General features: G+C 47.5%; 1 protein-coding gene across 4 annotated transcripts in view; it reads right to left on the bottom strand.

Annotated features, from left to right (window-relative positions):
- Positions 1-12,747: 12,747 nt before the first annotated feature.
- ARFGAP3 (ARF GTPase activating protein 3) overlaps positions 12,748-20,633 on the bottom strand; it is a 43,623-nt gene continuing 35,737 nt past the window's right edge. For all 4 annotated transcript variants that reach the window (XM_088476835.1, XM_088476836.1, XM_088476838.1 and 1 more), the window contains one exon: positions 12,748-15,326. In XM_088476835.1, coding sequence (XP_088332961.1) covers positions 15,309-15,326 — 18 coding nt within the window. In that variant the 3' untranslated portion in view covers positions 12,748-15,308. The remainder of the gene's footprint in view (positions 15,327-20,633) is intronic.

Genomic DNA, 20,633 nt, shown 5'->3' with positions numbered 1-20,633 from the left:
TCTATAAAAAGATTTCTGGTGAACCTTGATGTAAAAAAAAAAAAAAAAAAAAAAAAAACTATGACTACCCATATTTGAGTACTCTGATACTGATCAGAGGGCCTGATTCAGACCCGGACGCTATGAGCGTACGCTCGCTGGCTAAAAGGGGCCGGCTATTTAAATCATGTGCTAGCACTGCGTCGCGTAAAGCCGCCCACTAAGTAATAGCGAGCGGCCACACTATGCGCTCGCACCTGTATAAAGACGCCCCTTTGCCACTCGCAACACACGTCATCTCCGGCAGTTGTAGGATTAATCGGGAACATCGAGAGCCATCGGAGCTGCTCGCAGCGCTTGTGGTTGCATTTTCCTACCACAACATTGCGAGCAGTTCTGGCTCAAATACAACCCAGTCACGTGTGTAATGACGCTACTTTGCTAATTATGCACACCCATTAAACGCCGTTCTGACGGTCGGGCACGCCTGCGTTCGCACAACCACACCCCCAGTTTTAAAGCACCTTCCCCTGTTACCACCCACAAACGGCACTATCTGTCACTCAAAATAGCGGCCCGACTGCGGGCTACGGGCGAGCACTTTCCGATCGCAATGGCTGGTTCGCGCACACGCATTGAGACTCATATGCATGCGCAGATTGCGAAAAATCGCTCAATGCGAGCGAGCGCAGCATAGCGTTCAGGTCTGAATCAGGCCCAGAGTTCGGTTAAGTCAAGAGCTGAAGAGAAATGTAAACTTGGAAAGTTATTGTCGTAAACTCTAATTTAATAAGTGCAGTTATAATTAATTAACAAAATGTTATTATATAAAGACTTCATTAGAAATTTATTTTATTCATTTAATTTATGATTGATATTATTTTGATGGTACACAATTTTTCGTTGTACTAAACAACATATGATGCCTGTCAGAAATAAAAAAAACACTGTTTATTGAAATTGTTGTATTACAAATGTAACCGAAATGTAGTGTACAATTTATTTGAAAATCACAATAAATATATGTTTAAAAAAAAAAAAAGTGACAATGGTTCTGATTTGGGCAGAACGTCATCTTCCGGCCATCTCGGCAATATTAATTCCGGGAGTAATCAATTGGAAAGCAGACATCTGAAGTCACCAGGACATACACGCCTGAGAGTGGTCTCTCCATCCAGGAGTGTTTCAGCTCCTGGTAAACAAATGGGGTCTACCAGAGATAGATCTCATGGCATCACGTCACAACCACAAGGTCCCCAGGTACGGGTCCAGGTACTCATCAGCAGCCTTTGTGGACGCACTGGCAGTAAAATGGGACTTCAAGCTGGTGTATCTCTTTCCTCCGATCTCCCTCCTCCCAAGAGCTCTCAGGAAATTCAAGCAGGAAGGTGGAACAGTAATACTGGTGGCTCTGGCTTGGCCCAGACATCATGGGTTCACCGACATACAGAATCTGTCAATAGACAGTCCATACCCTCTTCCTCTTTGGCAGGATCTGGTAGCGCAGGGTCCCTGTCAGCATACAGACTTTTACCTAGTCTGGCTTTGACGGCGTGGCTCTTGAATCTTCCATCCTAAGAGCAAAAGGTTTTTCCAGTTCTGTAATTCAAACAATGCTTAGGGCACAGAAGCCTGCCTCTGCCCACATCTATTACAGAGTTTGGCATTCTTTAGGTCAATGGTGTTCCAATAGGACGTATGATCCTCAGGTGTTTAGGATTTCCAGGGTAGTGGCTTTTCTCCAGGTGGGTTTAGACCATGGTCTCCGCCTGGCCACTTTGAGAGTGCAGGTTTCTGCACTGTCAGTCTGGTTGCAGAGGAAGATTGTCTCATTACCAGATTTTTTTTCCAAGGAGTTCTATGAGTTCAGCCTCCTTTTGTACTACCAGTAGCACCGTGGGATTTGTCATTGGTGGGCTACAAGCTCCCCCATTTGAACCTCTGGACTCTGTAGACTTAAAATGGTTGACAGCGAAGATACTTTTTCTCCTCGCTATCTCTTCTGCACGCAGAGTCTCAGCATTATGGGACTGACGTCATGACGTCAGTCCCATTACCCACTGCAGCAGTCTGCAGCAGCAGTCAATGGGTGCTGCAGCAGTCAATGAGAGTCTATCTGACTCTCATTGGCTGCTGTTTAACACACGCATCGCCGCCAGCGCTGGCGGCGATGCGTGTGTTATGCACAGCCTGAGCCCGCGTCCTGGCGCTATTGGGCAAGCGCTCAGGGGGAGGGAACGGGCTCAGGGGTGCAGCACAGGACCGGCGCTGGAAGCCTAGCCTGTGCAAATGTGTAGCGCTGACTGTACTCATTGCGGTCGGCGCTAAACTGGCTATCTAGGGCGGGCGGGCGGGCCAGTACCGTGGCCGGCGGCACCCCCCCCGCGCCGCCGGTCCAACGGCGCCCAGGGCACGAACCCCGCTCGCCCTGCCCTAGTTACGCCACTGAGGTGAAGCCTCCCTGGATGTAGTTCGTGCTCTCTGTATGTATGTGAAGCGTACAAATTCTGTTAGAAAATTTGATGCTCTTTTTGTATTAGATGGTTTTCACAAATGAGGATGGCCAACTAACAAACAGACTCTGTCGAGATGGCTACGCATGACTATCTCTCAGATGTACACACAGGCTGATCTCCCTGTCCCAAGCACGGTGACAGCACATTCTACTCGGTCTGTAGGGCCATCGTGGGCATTTAGTCGTGGTGCCTCCACTGAACAGTTGTGCAAGGCAGCCACGTGGTCTTCTGTCCACACTTTTCTTCGGGTTCTATGCCTTTAATACTTTTGCCTCTCAGGATGCTTTCTTTGGACGACGGAGTTCCCCTTTCTGCTCAGGAGCGTCCCCCACCCTAGGAGAACTGCTTTAGGACATCCCCATGATATCCTTGTAGATCCCTATGGACCCTGAAGAAGAAAATTGTGAGTTAGAGTTATGATAGACTTACCTAGATAACTCCTTTTCTTCGAGGCACCCACCCTGAAGCACCTGGCTGTACGGGTACATTTTTTCTTTCGGTCACAGATTCCCTCATCTTGTGTAAGAATGTTTCTGGTCTATGATTGCTCTTCCTTCTCCTGCCTTGAGGCTTGTTAACTAAACTTAAGGCCTGTGATTAGGGGCAGGGTATATATGGAGGAGGACCCGAGGCATCCTGGGAGCTGAATCTTTAACTGTTTGGTGCCTGGATCTCTCAAACCATAATATCCCCATGGTATCCCTGAGGACCCTATGGACCTTGAAGAAAAGGAGTTATCTAGGTGTTTACCATAACTCTAATTTTTGTGCACATTGATCTTTAGTCAGATTGTACGCTTTTTGGCACCATATAGTGTCCTGGAGCGCCTGGGAGCTGCCGGGGAGAGTTCAAGGGAAATCGCATCGTGAGCACATATAAAAACTTATTAGATTAGTAAAATAGTAACCATAAACCAAATAAGTATTTAAAAAAATTATTAAATCCAAGAAATAATCTGAATTAAATCTAATGTATTTGACATTAATTTCTCACTCATCAAGGCTCAAAAGAGCACCAGTGAAAGATAATATTTGAACATTTGTTTGTGACAAAACACTGGAATTCATATAGGGTATTTATCAAAGCTTGGAGAGAGATAACATTGTGAGAGCTAAAGTACCAACCAACCGTCTGCTAACCATTACGTCGTGTGTGCTGCTGCATCAAAGTCTTGTTTGAACAGTGACAAGTAGCAGATCCAAATAGTCAGCTGCAAGGGTTAAAGCACTTTTTAATGTCAAAAACAGAGGTGCGATAAATCTACATTTGCTGAATATATTACTCTTTCAGCCCAAAAGACAGTCAGCAATTGTTAATACAATTCAATATAGGATCATACATACATGGTCCCATCTTCCCACATGATAAACAGCAGTAAAAGTGAGAAAATATTCATGCAAATAAAATTACTATTTGCCAGTGATTATAACAATTATCAACGTTTGTAAAAAAAAAAAGGTGTCACCACTTAGAGGGGTATTCAATATGAAACGTTAACTTCACTGCCGAAGTTAACGTTTCATATCGGAGTTTTTACCTGCGTTAAAGTATTGGGCGTGCTCCTGCTTATCCCGTATTCAATATAAAATTAACGAAAACGGGAAACTCCGAAGTTGGATTTGCATAAACTTACGAATTTTTCCTTAAAATTGTAAGACCCCCCCTAAAGTTGTAAAAACATGGGGGAACACTATGGGCACCCCCGTTTTAGCCTTTAAATGAAAGTCGGGGATTTAAATAGCCGCAGCAGGTGTTTTTTTCCCGACATTGAAGAAGTGATGCAGAAGAGCACTTAGGTTATTTTTTTCGTTTTTTTAAGTGGTCCCATCAAATTTGGGGTACATGAAAATGGGTACTAGCATATTCTTATGTCCCTAAAGTCAGTTTTTTAAAATTCTGCATTTGTGCACCTGCCGCTATAATTCTATTCTAGAAAACACCTGCCGCTATAAATCTATTCTAGAAAACATCTGCCGCTATAAATCTATTCTAGAAAACATCTGCCGCATACTTACAGAATAGCCCTGAACCTATTTCCCTATTGTTAATAATTTTTTTCCCATTTTTTTTTTTTCACCCCAATTTTTAAATTAATTTTTTGGGGTATCCCTATTTTTTTTTTTCAACTTTTTTTGACACAGTTCTTTTTTTAAATGTCATTCCCAGGGATGCAGGCTATTTTTTTTTAAGCCTGCACCCCTAAACCCCAATTCTGCACTTTTTTTCGACACCTATTCAATGGTGAAAAGTTATCCCCGTTTTTTAGCACAGACTTTAAAAAACTGCGATAAGTCTCTGAAATTGAATACGGTGTAAAAGTAAAACCTGCGATAATGACATCATACCTCCGATATTAACGCAAAAACGGACTTATCGCTCCCATATTGAATACCCCTGTATGTGTTCATTACCCCTTGTGCTTTAAATAGCCATATACATCCGACAGGTTTGCGGTATCCGCACATGATAACTATTAGCCCTTACACACTACTGTGCAGTGTGAAAGGCCCACGTTGAAATAACCTGGGTCGGGCGACTCGGCATTTCAACCCAGGTAACAAGCAGGGTTGAACGCTGACTCAACCCAGCTCGCGATGCAGTGTAAACGGGTAAACCAAGTCAATGCGACACCGGGTCCCATTCACAGCATAGGAAGAGCCGCCGCTTGTAGAGGATCTCATCTCCAAAGCACCGACTCAGCATGTGATGGCGGTGACATCATCGACCCGGCAAGGTAGGGGCCTCAGCCGGGTCGCACTTGCAGTGTCACCTTCCCAGGAGAAGACTTCAACAAAATGCCGGGGATATATCTCGCAAGGACAGCAGTTACCGCAACCACTGCCCCTGCGAGTTCCCCTTGGTACATAGCAGGGATATGAATATATTCACCACAAAATGGAACCTTAATAATCACGTCAGTGTCCCAATTGTTAGTACATAGGGCCTGATTCTGACCCGGTCGCAAGTGCTGAGCGCTCGCAACTGGGTCGATGGTGGCCCACTGGGCATGCGCACGATGGAGCCGGCTCCGTCGTGCGCATGTGCGAGACCCGGATAGCGACGGGCACTCCGTCGCTCCGGGTCTCGCAACAAAAGGGGCGAGCTGTCGATGGTGAGTGACAGCTCGCCCCCTTTGGTAGGTGGGCCGGGGGCGTGGCCGGCCAAATGGAGGCGCTCCCATGAGAACGCCTAACGTTTGGGGGCGGCCCCACTGACATCACAAGTGATGTCAGTAGAGAGCTTCTGGCTCAATTTGAGCCGAAAGCTCTCTGGGGCTTGCGGCCACAAGGTCACAAGGGTCTCGTCGCAAGCCAATGGTCGCGATGGTCTTGACCATCGCGACCATCATCATGGCCGCTCGCAATAGCTGTGGGTGGTCACCCACAGCTATGCGAGCGGCCAGGAGGCAACTCCAAAAAGCAAATAGCCCGGCCCTGATTCAGAGCGAGCGCTCTGAATCAGGGCCATAGGACCCTAAGGGGTCTATTTACTAAGCAGTGTTAGGAGAAGTGAAAAGTGATAAGGCGCCAGCCAATCAGCTCCTAACTGCCATCTCACAGGCTGTATTTGAAAAATGACAGATGGGAGCTGATTGGCTGGCACCTTATCACTTCTCCTAACACTGCTTAGTAAATAGACCCCTAAATCTCTCCTGCTAGTATTGTAGCATACACTTCATTGACAACATGGTGGTGTTTGATGGGAGAAGGTTAACAGTAATAACTAACTATACGATCAGGGAATTGGATCTGAAATGTGTCTAGAAAATGATATACAGAATATATATCTTGTGGCAAAGAGGGTACTTTGCCACGTTCTGATGTCCAGAACAGGACTCGCTCCCTAGGACAAAGGGCAGACAGGGTTAAGGGTCCTACCGTCTCCTACGGGAAACGTTTTACACACTGCTGCATTATATAGGTATGATTGCCCTGGAGTGCGTGATGGATACAAGGATTGTGGGAGCCTGTGGACGACGCTTCTGACGCTATCAGCCGGACGTTAGCTAGGCCTGGTGGTGCACAGCTAGTGTCAAGTAGCCAACTCATGTATTCAAGTGTTCTGTAACAACATTTGTGATGAGTAAAGAAGCCATCTGACATAACCGACTGGTGTGAAGAGCCGTTTGTTTGCACGCCGGTTTCTACAGCAGTGGGATCCTTTTTCCAGCCGCATTCCGCATGGGGTTAACCGGCCCATAAAATATCAGTTTATTTGCACATGTAGAAAAGTTATGTAAAAGTTGTAAAGTCTATACAGTGTCCTTGAAGAGAAATGTGTTTACACAGTGTGAAAATTTACAAGCAAAAACAATGTTTGCGAGTCTGTAGCAGCAGATAAAGGGTTATTGAAAAAAAAATAATAGTTTTTCTTCCTTCTCTTCATCGCTCTTCTCTGCCTTGTTAAGTTTGGGTGTGGTGCAGTTACCTGAGCACAGGACAGCTAAGGAGAAATTGTTACTGTGTGTAGTCTGTATAAACCCAATTAAAGGGGAATTTATTTAATAATTATTTTGTGTCTGTTGATCCTCCCCAGGAGGTAATACCACACAGCCACTGGCAGCTAAGTTATATGAGGATCAGAAACATTGGCATGACGGTGTATAAATGAGGCCCAAAATCTCTACTCCAGTGGTTCTCAAACTCGGTCCTCAGGACCCCACACAGTTCACTTTTTCCAGGTCGCCTAGCAGGTGCACAGGTGTAGTCGTTACTCACTGACACATTTTAAAAGATCAACAGGTGCAGCTAATTATTTCACTTGTAATTATGTGAGGAGTCCTGCAAAACATGCACTGGGTCCTGAGGACAGAGCTTGAGAACCTGTGCTCTACTCCATCAGCTCAGACAGCAAGATGGAGAAAATCCTCCAGGCATTAACTAATGTGGCCGCTAGCTGCTGGCCCAGCAGGGCCAAATGCTAGCCGTCGCTGGGGCCCAGATGGAGAGCAACAAATTGTTGTAGGCAGAGCTTATTCAGATCCGACTGCGTGAACATGTTCCTGCTGTGAGGCAAAAGATGATACCCTTAAGCTGGCCATAGACCAGACCAACTTTCCACCAAGCATTCAACTAGTTGGTTGGTTGGAATGAAAATCTGGTAATGCATGGGAGCAAATGACAATCAGCCAGTCTGAGTGTAAGCCTGTGAGATAGACTTTGGCCAGATGGATTCGCATGACTATTTGTTAGCTGGCCATCCCTTCTTGTGGAATCCATATAGGACAAAGAGGGAGTCCGATTTCCTGATGGAAGAAGTGCGGTCCACATAAATCTTCAGAGCACCGACCACATCCAACGAGGCCTCACCTGCCAAGAGGTCTGGTGAATTAAATGTCGGAACCACAATTCCCTCATCAGGTGGAAGCGAGAAACCACCTTGGGAAGGAAACCTGGGCGTGTACAAAGAACAGCCCTATCCTGATGAAAAATTAAAAAGGGGGAGCAACATGAAAGCGCGGGCAGATGCTATAGCCAGAATAAACAGTCTTTGCAGTGAGCCACTGCATGAAGGTGTGAACATCCGGTATAGTAGCAATTCTACGCTGAAACCAGATAGACAGAGACCTGCACTTTCAAAGATGCTAGACGGAGGCCTAAATCCAGTCCAGCCTGAAGAAAGGCAAGAATTCGAGAAAACTTAAAGACTTGTGGGTCAGTTTTTTGGAGCACACCATTGAAAATACGTATGCCATATTCTGTGGTAAATCCTGGCTGAGGCCGGTTTACGTGCTCTGAGCATGGTCTGTACCACAGAGCTGGAGAAACCCTTAGCTGTTAGGAGGTATGTCTCAAGAGCCAAACTGTTAGACAGGCTATGTCCGGATGTAGACATGGACCCTTAGACAACAGGTCTACTCGTAGAGGAAGTTGAAGAGGAAAGTCTATGGAGAGCCTTTGAAGATCAGAGTACCAATGACGTCTGGGCCAAGCCGAAGCTATCACCAGGACTGTGTCCCCTCCTGTCTGAACTTCCAAAGCACTAGAGGAAGCAGGGATATTGGGGGGGAAGAGATATGCCAACTGGAAGTTCCATTTTACCAACAAGGCGCGTCGGGGTCCTCTGACTGGCTCCATAAATTGGAAGTTTGTTGTTGTGTCTTGAGGCCATGAGATCCACTTCTGGAAGACTCCATTTGTCCACCAGAAGCGGCTGGGGAAATCCTGTTTTGTACTGGCCTGTTTTTCAAAATATTCTGAGCCAGAGTGAGAGCTCTGTAGATGGCTCGAAGTTCCAGGATATTGATTGGCAGCACTGCCTCGACTGGAGACCATCGGCCCTGGAAGGAGTGCTGGCTGGTTACTGTGCTCCACCCTTGGAGGCTTGCATCCGGGGTGAGGAGAGCCCATTCCGGGATGCAAAACGGATGACCCTTGTTCAAATTGGAACTCTGTAAGCTCCAGGCTACGGACAAGCGGACCTCTGGGTGAGGCTCATCGTCTGGGATTTGAGCAGATGGAAATGATCAGGTGTTACACGGGCCTGGAGTGAAATTGAGTGAACTCCACCATGTTGAAGGTGGACACCGTTGATCCCAAGGCCTGCATTGTAGAGTGAATTGACACTAGGCAATTGTGGAGCAGTCTGCGTAGTCTGTGCTGGATTGCTGAAATCTTGTCCGCCGTTCAGTTGATCAGCCAACCGTGCATTTGAAGAAAGGCAATGGTTACCTACAGATGACGGTGAAGAGTCTCTGGGGAGCTTGCCAACAGCAAGAGATCATCCAAGTAAGGGAGCAGTCTGATCCCTTGACGACGAAGAGAGGCAACAATAAAGACCCGGCGGGGAGTAGAAAGGCCGAACGGTAGAGCCTGAAATTGGTAATGTTGCTGTACTATAGCAAACCGGAGATATTGTTGATGAGAAAGCGCTATAGGTACATGTAGGCAAGCGTCCTGAATGTCCAGAGATACCATAAAATTCCCAGGCTCCATAGCTAGGATAATGGAACGGAGGGTTTCCATACGAAACCTGAGCACCCTGATAAACTTGTTCAGATATTTGAGGTTGAGGATAGGCCGATGATGCCCATTGGGCTTCTGAACTAAGAAAAGGGTAGAATATCAGCCCTTGCCCCATTGTGAGGAGGGGACCCGAATTATTACTCCTGAATTCAGTAAAGGCTGCGTGACTCTTTGAAGCAGCATGGGTTCGAGGGCGAAAGAACCGAAAGGATGCAATCCGAGGCTTTGTATTATATATGCAGAGGGCAGGAACGCAGTCTTGGAAGTCACAATTTTATCTAATTCTGGACCAAATAGGATGTCTCCAGAATAAGGTAGAGACTTCAGAGCCCGTTTTGAGTCTGAATCTGCTTTCCAGGAACGTAGCCAAACAATACATCGGGACACTACAGAAGTGACATATCCTGGAGGCCAGGAGAGCCATATCAATAGCTGCTTCACCTAAGTAGGAGGCTGCATCTCTAATGTGAGATATGTAGGACAGCTGTTCCCTCCAAGCATCAGGGGGAAAGGTCTCTTCTAGGGCCTCTACCAAACTCTCAATGGTTTTTTCCACCCAGGCCGTAGCCCTAGCAGGATGAGCAATAGCCCCTGTAAGAGTATATGGATTAATGACAAGGTTCTATACGTCTACCTGTAGTTTCCTTCAAGGAGGTTGCAGTATGAATGGGTAAGGTGGCATTTTTAACCAGACGTGTTACATGAGAATCCACTGCTGGGGGAACTTCCCATTTAGTACAATCAGTAACTGGAAGAGGGTAAAAGGAACTGAACCATTTTGGAATTTGAAACCTTTTACCGGGCATATTCCTAGCTTCACTCGTGTGATCAGATAGCTGGTCAGAGTGAGGGAACTCTGGTAATACTACCTTTGGTCGCTTAAAAAGTGCGTTTTTTTTTTTTTTTTTCTCTTAGGAGCGGGTTTACCCTCTTCTATTCGTAAAAACTAGTTTTAACAGCTCTCACAAGAGCAGGTATGTTTATTTTAGAGGGTGGCTCCTCTTCTCCTGAGACAGAGTCAGAGAGAGAGAGGTCTGCGTCTTCTGCCTCCCCAGATATCTCAGATAACTCTGGACTGGGAAGATATCATAGTACGTTTAGTAGGCTTATTACAGGCCTGGCCAACCTGTGGCTCTCCAGCTGTTGTGAAACTACAAGTCCCAGCATGCCCTGCTACAGTCTTGCCATTAGGGAATGCTAAAACTGTTGCAAGGCATGCTGGGACTTGTAGTTTCACAACAGCTGGAGAGCCACAGGTTGGCCAGCCCTGGCTTAGTAGTTAAAGGTTTATCTTTTTTGCAGCATTTGTTGAGAACCCGTAGGAGGTATTAGCCAAACTCTGTACTGAAGTAGAGAGCACGTCTACCCATGGGGGAGGGAAAGGATTTGCAGGGGGTACCTGCTGTGGACAACCCACAGGGGGAGCTACCATGGGGACCGCTATATGGTCTGTAAGTTATGCCAACATCTGTGAAAAGGCCATCCAAGGTGGGTCCTGAGGGAGAGACGCCGAGGGAGAGGGACCTGGCGCTGTGATACAAAGACCGTCCTGAATGAGGTGCTCTGTGGCTAAGCCAGCTGAGCAGGATTTACAAGACACCAGAGTAGGAGCAGTAGCCTCAGGCCTTGTTATTCTTTCCTCTGCCAGCCATAGCCACAAGAATAATAAAATACACAGTACGATACAGTGCAGTGAACACCCTGCTGTATGTAAAATATGGCACAGTGTAGTGTGCAACCACACTATATAGCCCTCACAATTATATAGGAGATGTGAGGTACAATGAACCCCCTATACCTTAGTATGTCAGGGTATAGTAGAATAAAGGGAAAGGTATAGGCTGACAGTATAGAAAGTACAGATTAGCGCTAGCACGTCACATACAAACGCAGAGAAACACTGTATATTATCTGCAATGGTCAGTACAATCATCTACACAGACCGCAGTGGCTAGTAGGATATAGCGCTGTATGACCTGGCCCGTGGGAGAGGTATACAGGGAGACTGGACCCAGCGTTGCCAGAGACTTGCTTGCATAAAATGGCTGCCGCGCATCTCTCAAGGGGTGGAGAGGGAGGAGCAGCCCAGGGAACACCAGGACCGCAGTGGAATGGCGCCCTGGACTGGGGGAGGGGCTGCAGGTAGAGCGCCTTATCCCCTTGCTGACGCTAACCGCCAGGTCCCCTGCCCTGCGTCCGTGTATTATATGGTCTAGTGGAGTCATGGACGCACCAGTGTCCACATCAGCGCCTCCAGAGACCACAGAGGTAACACTGTACAAAAATGCGGGTCCCCGCGAACGGGGTTCCCCCTTACCTGACCCCTGAATTCCAGTCTGCAGTCTGAGGTCCGAGGAGCCTGCTAGCTAGTCCTCCTCGGGACTAGAGCCCCATCGGGAATACCTAGCACAGGTTTGGAATCCTGGCGCTCCGGAAGGGTGATAGGGTGGCAGCAAAGACGTCCGGAGGACAGTCTGGTGCTTCTCCCCCATTATAGTAAAAAACAGAAAATAAATAAAATCATAAAATAAAAGCTTGGGCTGCTTAATGCAGAAGCGTTATAATGGTGATCCAGCTCTTGCCAGACACTAACAAAACTGAAGTGCCCTCAGGCTGTGGGCGTGGTATGGGGAGGAGGGGGGGGAAAGACCGAAGCATCCTGGGATTGAAAAGGCTTTGTTGTTGGTATCCGGTCCTCCAGGTCCCACCTACACCCCAATGTCTCCCTGTGGAGCTCTATGGAGCCGGAAGAAAAAAAAAAAAGTGGAAAAAAAAAAAGGGTAACTCTTTCGTTTAATCTCAAATGAATTAAAGTGAAAATGCAAAAAAAAGTTGAATAAAAAAAAATAAAAAATGAATAAATAGTAAAAGGCAATTATTTTTCAATTAAAAAAATACTGCCATTAAATATGGGGTGCCTAAACTAATGAAGAAATTGATTTTGGGATAATTTGAACCCATTTGTTTTGTAATTATTGGGCAAATTAAGCGAATTGAAACCGTCTAAATGCCCAATTAGTCATTAGGGGGCCTGTCTATGGGTCCTGAAATTTTTACCTTAAAATAAAGATTTTCCCTCCCATCTCACACCCTCAGGGGTTTTTGCACCCAAAAAAATCTTGAGTTTCCTCATAAAAAAAAAAAATCCGAGTTTGGAATTGAATTGCAGCTGAAATTCGCAGTGCGAGTTTGCCCTGAGAACGGCTCGCACAAGCCAACTCGCACCTAACTGTATTGCCCCCGCTGAGTACGCTACACAGATTCATAAATAAGCACACTCACGCCGGTACTGTTGCAATGTTCTGTTTTATTACGGAATACAATTTATTACAAAGATGGCGTCTGTCTATTATAAGATTAACAAAATAGACATATATACAGAGAAAATAAACATAAGCATTTGCTTTCCAGATCCAAACTCTGCTGTAAAAAAAAAACGCATAGAGTTTGAGTCTGACTATATTGGTCACGCTGTCTAAAACACAGCAAATGTCTGCTTAATATATAAAATCCTAAAAAAAAAAAAATCCTTGTGCTCCATCTTGGTTCAAATGTCTCTCAATTAAATTACACTTCGTTTTACGGGGAAGCTTGAGGAGAATTAACTTGGAAATTACTCAGAAATGCAATGTATTACAGGGACGTCCTGCCTTCAGGCCACTTGTTTATGGCTTTGTACGTTTTCTCTGGGGTTACTGCTGGTCTCTCGGCGCTGGATAGAATAGTTAAAAACACAAAGCAGTTTTGAGTTATAGGCAGTTAGCCCATAACACAGTCTGGCCTGATGATATAAGAACGTGGTTGAAAAGCACAGCTATGTACTCAGGAGATGTTGCAGGAGGGCACACATGCACATGAATAGTCACCACAAGGTGGAAAAGCCTTTTAAACAGAAGTAGGTAACCTGTCAGGTCACTTCGACTGTTATGAAACAACAAGCCAGAGGCTGGCAAGATATGCCGAGACTTATTGTTACACGGTAGCCAGAAAATCACAAGTACACACAAACCTAACGAAAACAAAAATGTACTGAAAACCTGTACACTGGGCGTAGGTTATAAAAAAACAAAAAGAACAAACTCACTAGTGTTTAACAAGCCAAAATACTCATCAACACTCTATAGTCCCAATGGCTTTGAACACTTAAGAAGCGTACACACTAGACGATATGCCCCCTCAGCGATATCGTGTAGTGTGTCCCCCGACAGGGTGTGCTCAACGCCGTTCATGACATTGAGCACACCCTCTGAACGATATCATTAACTATATCGTTCAGCGCCGGGCTCCCTCCCCCATTCCCCAACATGCAGCAACCTGACGACATCGTCAGGTTGACCTGACGACATCGTCAGGTTGACGCGCGTCGTCGTCATCATTCATCAATTTGATGTTAAAAATTGACAATAAAGTGGACGACTGAACGATAACGTTATCGTTCAGTCGTCCACTTTAATCGCCCAGCGTGTACGCACCATAAGTCTCTGTGTAGACTTCGCAGCCATGGTGGAAATACAGAGGCGCCTTTGAAATACGCACTTCTCTATTCTGACCACAAGGTGGCTCTTACACAAACCGGTCTCAGAGATAAAGATCAGGAACTATACCGAACATGTTCATTTCAGTCTATATAAATACAAGAGCCTGTCAATCCACCCTCACAAAAAAGTGATATGGAAATAATTAAGACAACGCTACATGCCAGTAGCGAGGAGAGCGGTAACCTAAAAAACCGCACACAAACGCAGCGCTAGGTACGAGAAGGGCCTTGTTTACAGTGGTGTGAACAGTTAGGGACTACGGATATTACTTAAATATAATTATCGCCAGATCATTCTGCAGTGTTCTCACACGCTGTATTAATTAATTTTAAATTAAAATATCCTAAAAGAACCTGCAGACTAGAGACAGTGAAAGCAGCCATTTTGTTCGGCAGCCTATGCACCGAGGAATGATATGTTCTTAGTATTTGATAGGCTGTAATCGTACGAGTATTGTGCAGTTCCCGAAATGGCCGCCTCCGCAGTGTATGTAAATGACAGGTCTAATATAACTGTCCAAGCTACAAGGCTAGGTGGGTAAGACACCGTAGATTTTAGGTTCTACAACTAAAAGATTCGCGGGCTGCCCCGATTGTCGTGCAATGCTCGTGACTAGTGAGACAATAATGACATACACGTCACTTATTTAAATGTGATGAATACCTGAGCAACATCTAGGCTTTGGTCTGTGTGGTAACTATCCCATGAGACCTAAGGTCTCAGTCAAAGCGTGCCTCTCTATATTTACTAAAAATTGGACATTATCAGATTATTGGACTGAAAGGGACAGACAATTACGTATATTCAAACGAACCGGGTGTTTGGCGTGCACATACATTTAGACATTTTTTTTTTACTCCATTCTTAAAACACTAAAATTAACCAGAGACATTGTAAAGACAAACGCGGTATCTATACGTATTGCCCAATTATCGATAGTGGCGATAAAACTCCTGCGGTTTGCAGCAGTCCTGGAATTATTTCTTTATAAATATTGGTAACAAGTCTTGTTGGGAGAAAGAGGCCTTAAAGAGAACAAGCCTCACAGCCCTAAAGTTTAACCGTACAACTTGTGAGATTACTTAAAAAAAAAATAAAAAAAAAAATTGACGATGACGAGGGGCGATGGGTGGAAAAGAACAAAACAAAAATAAGTCCCAGCATCTCTCTATGCTCCACGGCATTCCAAATAATCTGCGGGTTCTCCCTTTAACGTGTGCAGGAAAGTCAGCTGTCCCTGTTTTCGGAGCTCCTTCCCTGGGTGCGTGGTGCGTCGCTGGTATGCACGTCTTACGAGTCAGTTGTGGGAATTAAGATCCGTATCGGTCCTGGAAAAAAAGAAGCAATTTTCACCCTTATTGTATATTAATAGGAAAATAATATATTTTATTAATGAAAGGTAAATACAGGAAAATAAGCCCTGTAATATCTACAGCAGAGGTTGCCAATCTGTGAAACTACAAGTCCCAGCATGCCTTGCCAGTCAGCTGGAGAAAAGCCTGCTCTATAATAAAGCGGTACCACAGGAGACCTACTGTAGGTAAAATCTGTAGCATTAGACCGTTACAGCGCACAGGAGCAGTATATGCCTAAGGCTGGGTACACACCTAAAGATTATCTGTCCATCCATCCAACTAGTTGATTGGTTGGAATGAAAATCTGGTAACGTATGCAAGCAAATGACAATCAGCAATTTGCTCCCAAACGCCGGAAAATGGACAAAAAACAAGAGATATGGTAAGAACTTACCTTTGTTATCTCTGTTTCTACGAAGTCCATAGGGTCCACAGGGTGACCTTGGGGTATAGCTGGATCCTGGATCCTCGGGCACCACGGAGTTGAAGCTTTCAGCTGCTCCCAGGATGCACTTGGGTCCAACCTCCCCTATACCCCGCCCCCGAGCCACAGGCACCTCAGTTGGTAAGCAGCCCAGGCCGGAGGAGGAGACGAAACAGAGAGAAGGAAGACTGGAACACACAAGAACCATACTCACAGAAATGGGAGACGGAAAACCGGTGACCAGTCACACAGCCCATATGAAGCCAGGTGCGTCAGGGCGGGTGCCCTGTGGACTTCGTAGAAACAGAGATAACAAAGATAAGTTCTTACCATATCTCTTGTTTTCTACTTCAGGGTCCATAGGGGTCCACAGGGTGACCTTGGGGATGTCCCAAAGCAGTCCAACTAAGGGCGGGGACGCTCCTGTGCTGATAGGAGAACCCGGCGCCCAAAGGATGCTTCCTGAGAGGCAAAGGTGTCAAACGCATAGAACCTCAAAAAGGTCTGAATGGAAGACCAGGTGGCCGCCTTACAGAGCTGAACAGCAGAGGCGCCACGGCTAGCAGCCCAAGAAGGGCCCACAGACCGAGTGGAATGAGCCTTAACAGAGGCTGGAACAGGTAAACCCTCCTGCATATAAGCCTCAATAATAACAGAACGAAGCCAACGGGCTAGAGTCTGTTTGTTGGCAGGCCAACCCCTCTTGTGAAAACCAAAGAGGATAAACAAAGAATCCGACTTCCTCACAGAACTAGTCCGGTCCACATAAACCTGGAGTGCACGGACAACGTCTAAGGAAGCCTCCCCAGCCGAAAGATCAGGCGACTGAAAGGCTGGTACAACAATTTCCTGATTAATGTGGAACCTGGAAACCACCTTAGGCAGGAACTCAGAACGAGTGCGAAGCACCGCTCTGTCCTGATGAAAAATCAGAAAAGGGGGACGACAAGAAAGCGCCCCCAAATCTGAAACCCTCCTGGCAGAAGCAATTGCCAAGAGGAAAACAGTTTTAAAAGTTAGCCACTTGAGCTCCACTGACTCCAAGGACTCAAAAGGCGGACCCTGTAAGGCCCGAAGAACCACCGCCAAATCCCACGGGGCCACAGGTGGCACAAAGGGAGGCTGGATTCTCAAAACTCCCTGGAAAAAGGTGTGTACGTCCGGCATAGCAGCGATCCTGCGCTGGAACCACACCGACAGAGCAGACACGTGCACCTTCAGCGAGGAAAGACGTAATCCTAAGTCCAAACCCGACTGAAGGAAAGCCGGGTTTCGCGTATTCTGGAACACCTGGGGATCATAGTTTCTGGCCTCGCACCACTGAAAGAAAGTGTGCCACACTCTGTGATAGATCCTCGCGGAAGCAGGCTCGCGCGCCCTCAGCATGGTGGTAATAACGGAGCCAGAAAAGCCCCGAGACCTCAGGACGGCTGTCTCAAGAGCCACGCCGTCAAAGATAGTCGACCCAGATCCGGGTGAAGACAGGGCCCCTGAGACAACAGGTCCCGCCGTTGAGGTAGGAGGTACGGAGCGTCGATGGACAGGCTCCGCAGATCGGAGTACCACGGCCTTCTGGGCCACGCTGGGGCCACCAGGATCAGTGTGCCTCCGTCCTGTTTGAACTTGCGCAGGACCCGAGGCAGCAGAGATATCGGAGGGAACAAGTAAGCCAGTTGAAACAGCCATTTCACAGACAGCGCGTCTATCAGACTTGCGCCTGCGTCCCTTGTCCTTGACCCGTACACAGGCAGCTTGTGATTGTGACGGGACGCCAACAGGTCCAGCTCTGGCAGCCCCCACTTGTCCACGAGTAGTTGGAATACCTCTGGATGAAGCGACCATTCCCCGGGATGCACGTCGTAACGGCTGAGGAAGTCTGCCTCCCAATTGAGGACTCCTGGGATGAAAACTGCCGAGAGAGCTGGAAGATAGCGCTCCGCCCAAGCCAGGACGTGGGACACCTCCAACATCGCAGCTCGACTGCGAGTCCCTCCCTGGTGATTGATGTACGCCACCGTGGTGGCGTTGTCTGACTGCACCTGAACGGCCCTTCCGTGAAGAGCGGTGCCGGACAACTGCAGGGCTCTGTATACTGCCCGCAGTTCCAGGATGTTGATGGGAAGAAGCGCTTCCTCCGCCGACCAACGACCCTGAAGTGACAAGGAGCCTGTCACCGCCCCCCAACCCCGGAGACTGGCATCTGTCGTGAGCAGAACCCATTCCGGGATCCAAAAGGGGCGCCCCTCTAGGAGATGAGCCGTCTGCAGCCACCAGGCTAGGGACAGGCGCACCTCCGAGGACAACTCCAGCATCTGAGAGCGGATCCTGTGTGGCAATCCGTTCCATTCTGAAAGAATCAGCCCCTGCAGGGGCCTGGAATGGAACTGGGCAAACTCCACCATGTCGAATGCCGACACCATGGACCCCAAACCTCTCATCGCTGAGTGCACCGACACTCTGCCACTGCTCAGACAACTGTGAATCCGCAGCTGTAAGGAGGAGACCTTCTCTGGAGTCAGAAAAATCCGTTGCTGACGAGAGTCCAGCAGGGCCCCCAAATGAACCATCCGCTGTGATGGGATGAGGGAGGACTTCTTCCAGTTGATCAACCAGCCGTGCGCCTGTAGACAAGCGACCGTCAGGTGGAGATGCTGGATCCAGTACCTCCGGGGAGCTTGCCAGCAAGAGGAGGTCGTCTAGATACGGTAGCAACCGTATTCCCTGGCTCCGAAGATGAGCCGCCATGACCGCCATCACCTTGGTAAATACCCTTGGTGCCGTGGAGAGACCAAAGGGTAGAGCCCTGAATTGGTAGTGGTTGTGGAGAATAGCAAACCGCAGAAACCGTTGGTGCGATGTTGCTATAGGCACATGGAGGTAGGCGTTCTGGATATCCAGGGAGACCATATAGTCCCCTGGTTCCATCGCCAGAATGATGGAACGCAAAGTTTCCATCCTGAATTTGGGAACCCTGAGAAACCTGTTCAGGGACTTCAAATTGAGGATGGGGCGATGAGAGCCATTGGGTTTCTGCACCAGAAACAGCGTAGAGTAATACCCCATCCCACGTTGAGACTGTGGCACGGGTATAATGACCCCCGCCGTCAGCAAGGCCTCTATGGCTTCCTGAACCTGCAAGGCCTTGGTTTTGTCCTGAGAAGGACTTGTGCAAAAAAACAAGAGATATGGTAAGAACTTACCTTTGTTATCTCTGTTTCTACGAAGTCCATAGGGTCCACAGGGTTGACCTTGGGGTATAGGTTGGGAACCAAATCCGGGCACCACGCAGTTAAAGCTTTTAGCTCCCAGGATGCACTGGGTCCACTCTCCCTATAACCCCACCCCCAAGCCAGAGGCACCTCAGTTTGTAAGTAGCCAAAGGCCGGAGGAGGAGAGAAAAAGAGAGAGAAAACTGGAACACTCAATAACCATACTCACCGAAATGGGAGACGGAAAACCGGTGACCAGCCACACAGCCCATATGAAGCCAGGTGCGTCAGGGCGGGCGCCCTGTGGACCCTATGGACTTCGTAGAAACAGAGATAACAAAGGTAAGTTCTTACCATATCTCTTGTTTTCTACTTCAGGGTCCATAGGGGGTCCACAGGGTTGACCTTGGGGATGTCCCAAAGCAGTTCAACCAAGGGTGGGGACGCTCCTGTGCTGAGAGGAGAATCCGTCGCCAAAAAGGAAGCATCCTGAGAGGCAAAGGAAACCAATGCCTAGAACCTTAAAAAGGTGTGGACAGAAGACCATGTGGCCACCTAGTAAGGTAAAACAGCCGAGGCGCCACAGCGAGCCGCACACATGGCCCGAGAAAAAACAAGCATCAACAACAGGAAGGCCTACCCATGGGTAGGCCCCTGAGGAAGACCTACGAGGCCATCCAGCCAACATTTGGTTATAGGCCGGCCATCCTTTCCTGTGAAAACCAGAAATCTCAGACCACCAATAAGGAGTCCGATTTCCGTAAGGAACCTGAACGGATCACAAAAATCCAAAGAGGCCAGACCACAGTCAATGAGGCCACACCAGCCGAGAGGACTGGGGACAGAATGGCCGTACCATAAGTTCCAGAATAATATGGAACCTGAAAACCACTAAGAAGCAACACAGGGCGAGAGCAACTCCCACCCTGACATGATGCCCTCCAGAAGAGGGAGCCACATGAGAACGCTCCCAATTCAGACACTCTCCTGGTTGATATATACACCCTGAGAGAAAGAGAGAGCCTAAGCAATAGACCATGTAATGGCTATCACAACCAGCGGTTCCATTGACTGTCCCCGGAGGTAACGAAGAACCACTACTTACTCCCCAGGAGTCCCTAGGGAGGACAAATGGAGGCATAATCAAGAAAACACTCCAAAGGATGAACTGGATACCAGAGTGGAGCAATTCCATATCTTAACCATACTGACAGTGTAGAGATCCGCACTGTCAGGAAGACCAGGCCAAGTGTGAAACCCAAGCCAGCCGGAAGGAATGCCAGAATATCTGGAAATCCTGGACACCGGAGGATTGTATCGACAGGTACAATACCATAAGATTTATGGCTGCCACAGTTTGTGGTAGGTCCCAGCAAAAGCTGATCCATGTGCTCTAATCATTCCAACGATGACAAAGCCAGGGAAGCCGTAAGACCACTGTAAGGACACAGTCAAAGACAAACGACCCAGGTCCAAGGCAAAACCAAAGACCCTGAGACAACAGGTCCGGGCAGTGAAGCATCAGGGATGGAGTATCGATGTAGAGACTCCGAAGATCCAAGTACCCCTGACATCTGGGGCAATCAGGAGCCACCAGCAGGAAAGCATCTCCGTCTCGATTGAAAACACTTCCAAAGACCTTGAGGA

The sequence above is a fragment of the Taudactylus pleione genome, unplaced genomic scaffold, assembly GCF_031769625.1.
Source record: "Taudactylus pleione unplaced genomic scaffold, aTauple2 ptg000196l, whole genome shotgun sequence".
Taxonomy (NCBI): Eukaryota; Metazoa; Chordata; class Amphibia; order Anura; family Myobatrachidae; genus Taudactylus; species Taudactylus pleione.
This window is presented reverse-complemented; position numbering and strand designations above follow the sequence as displayed.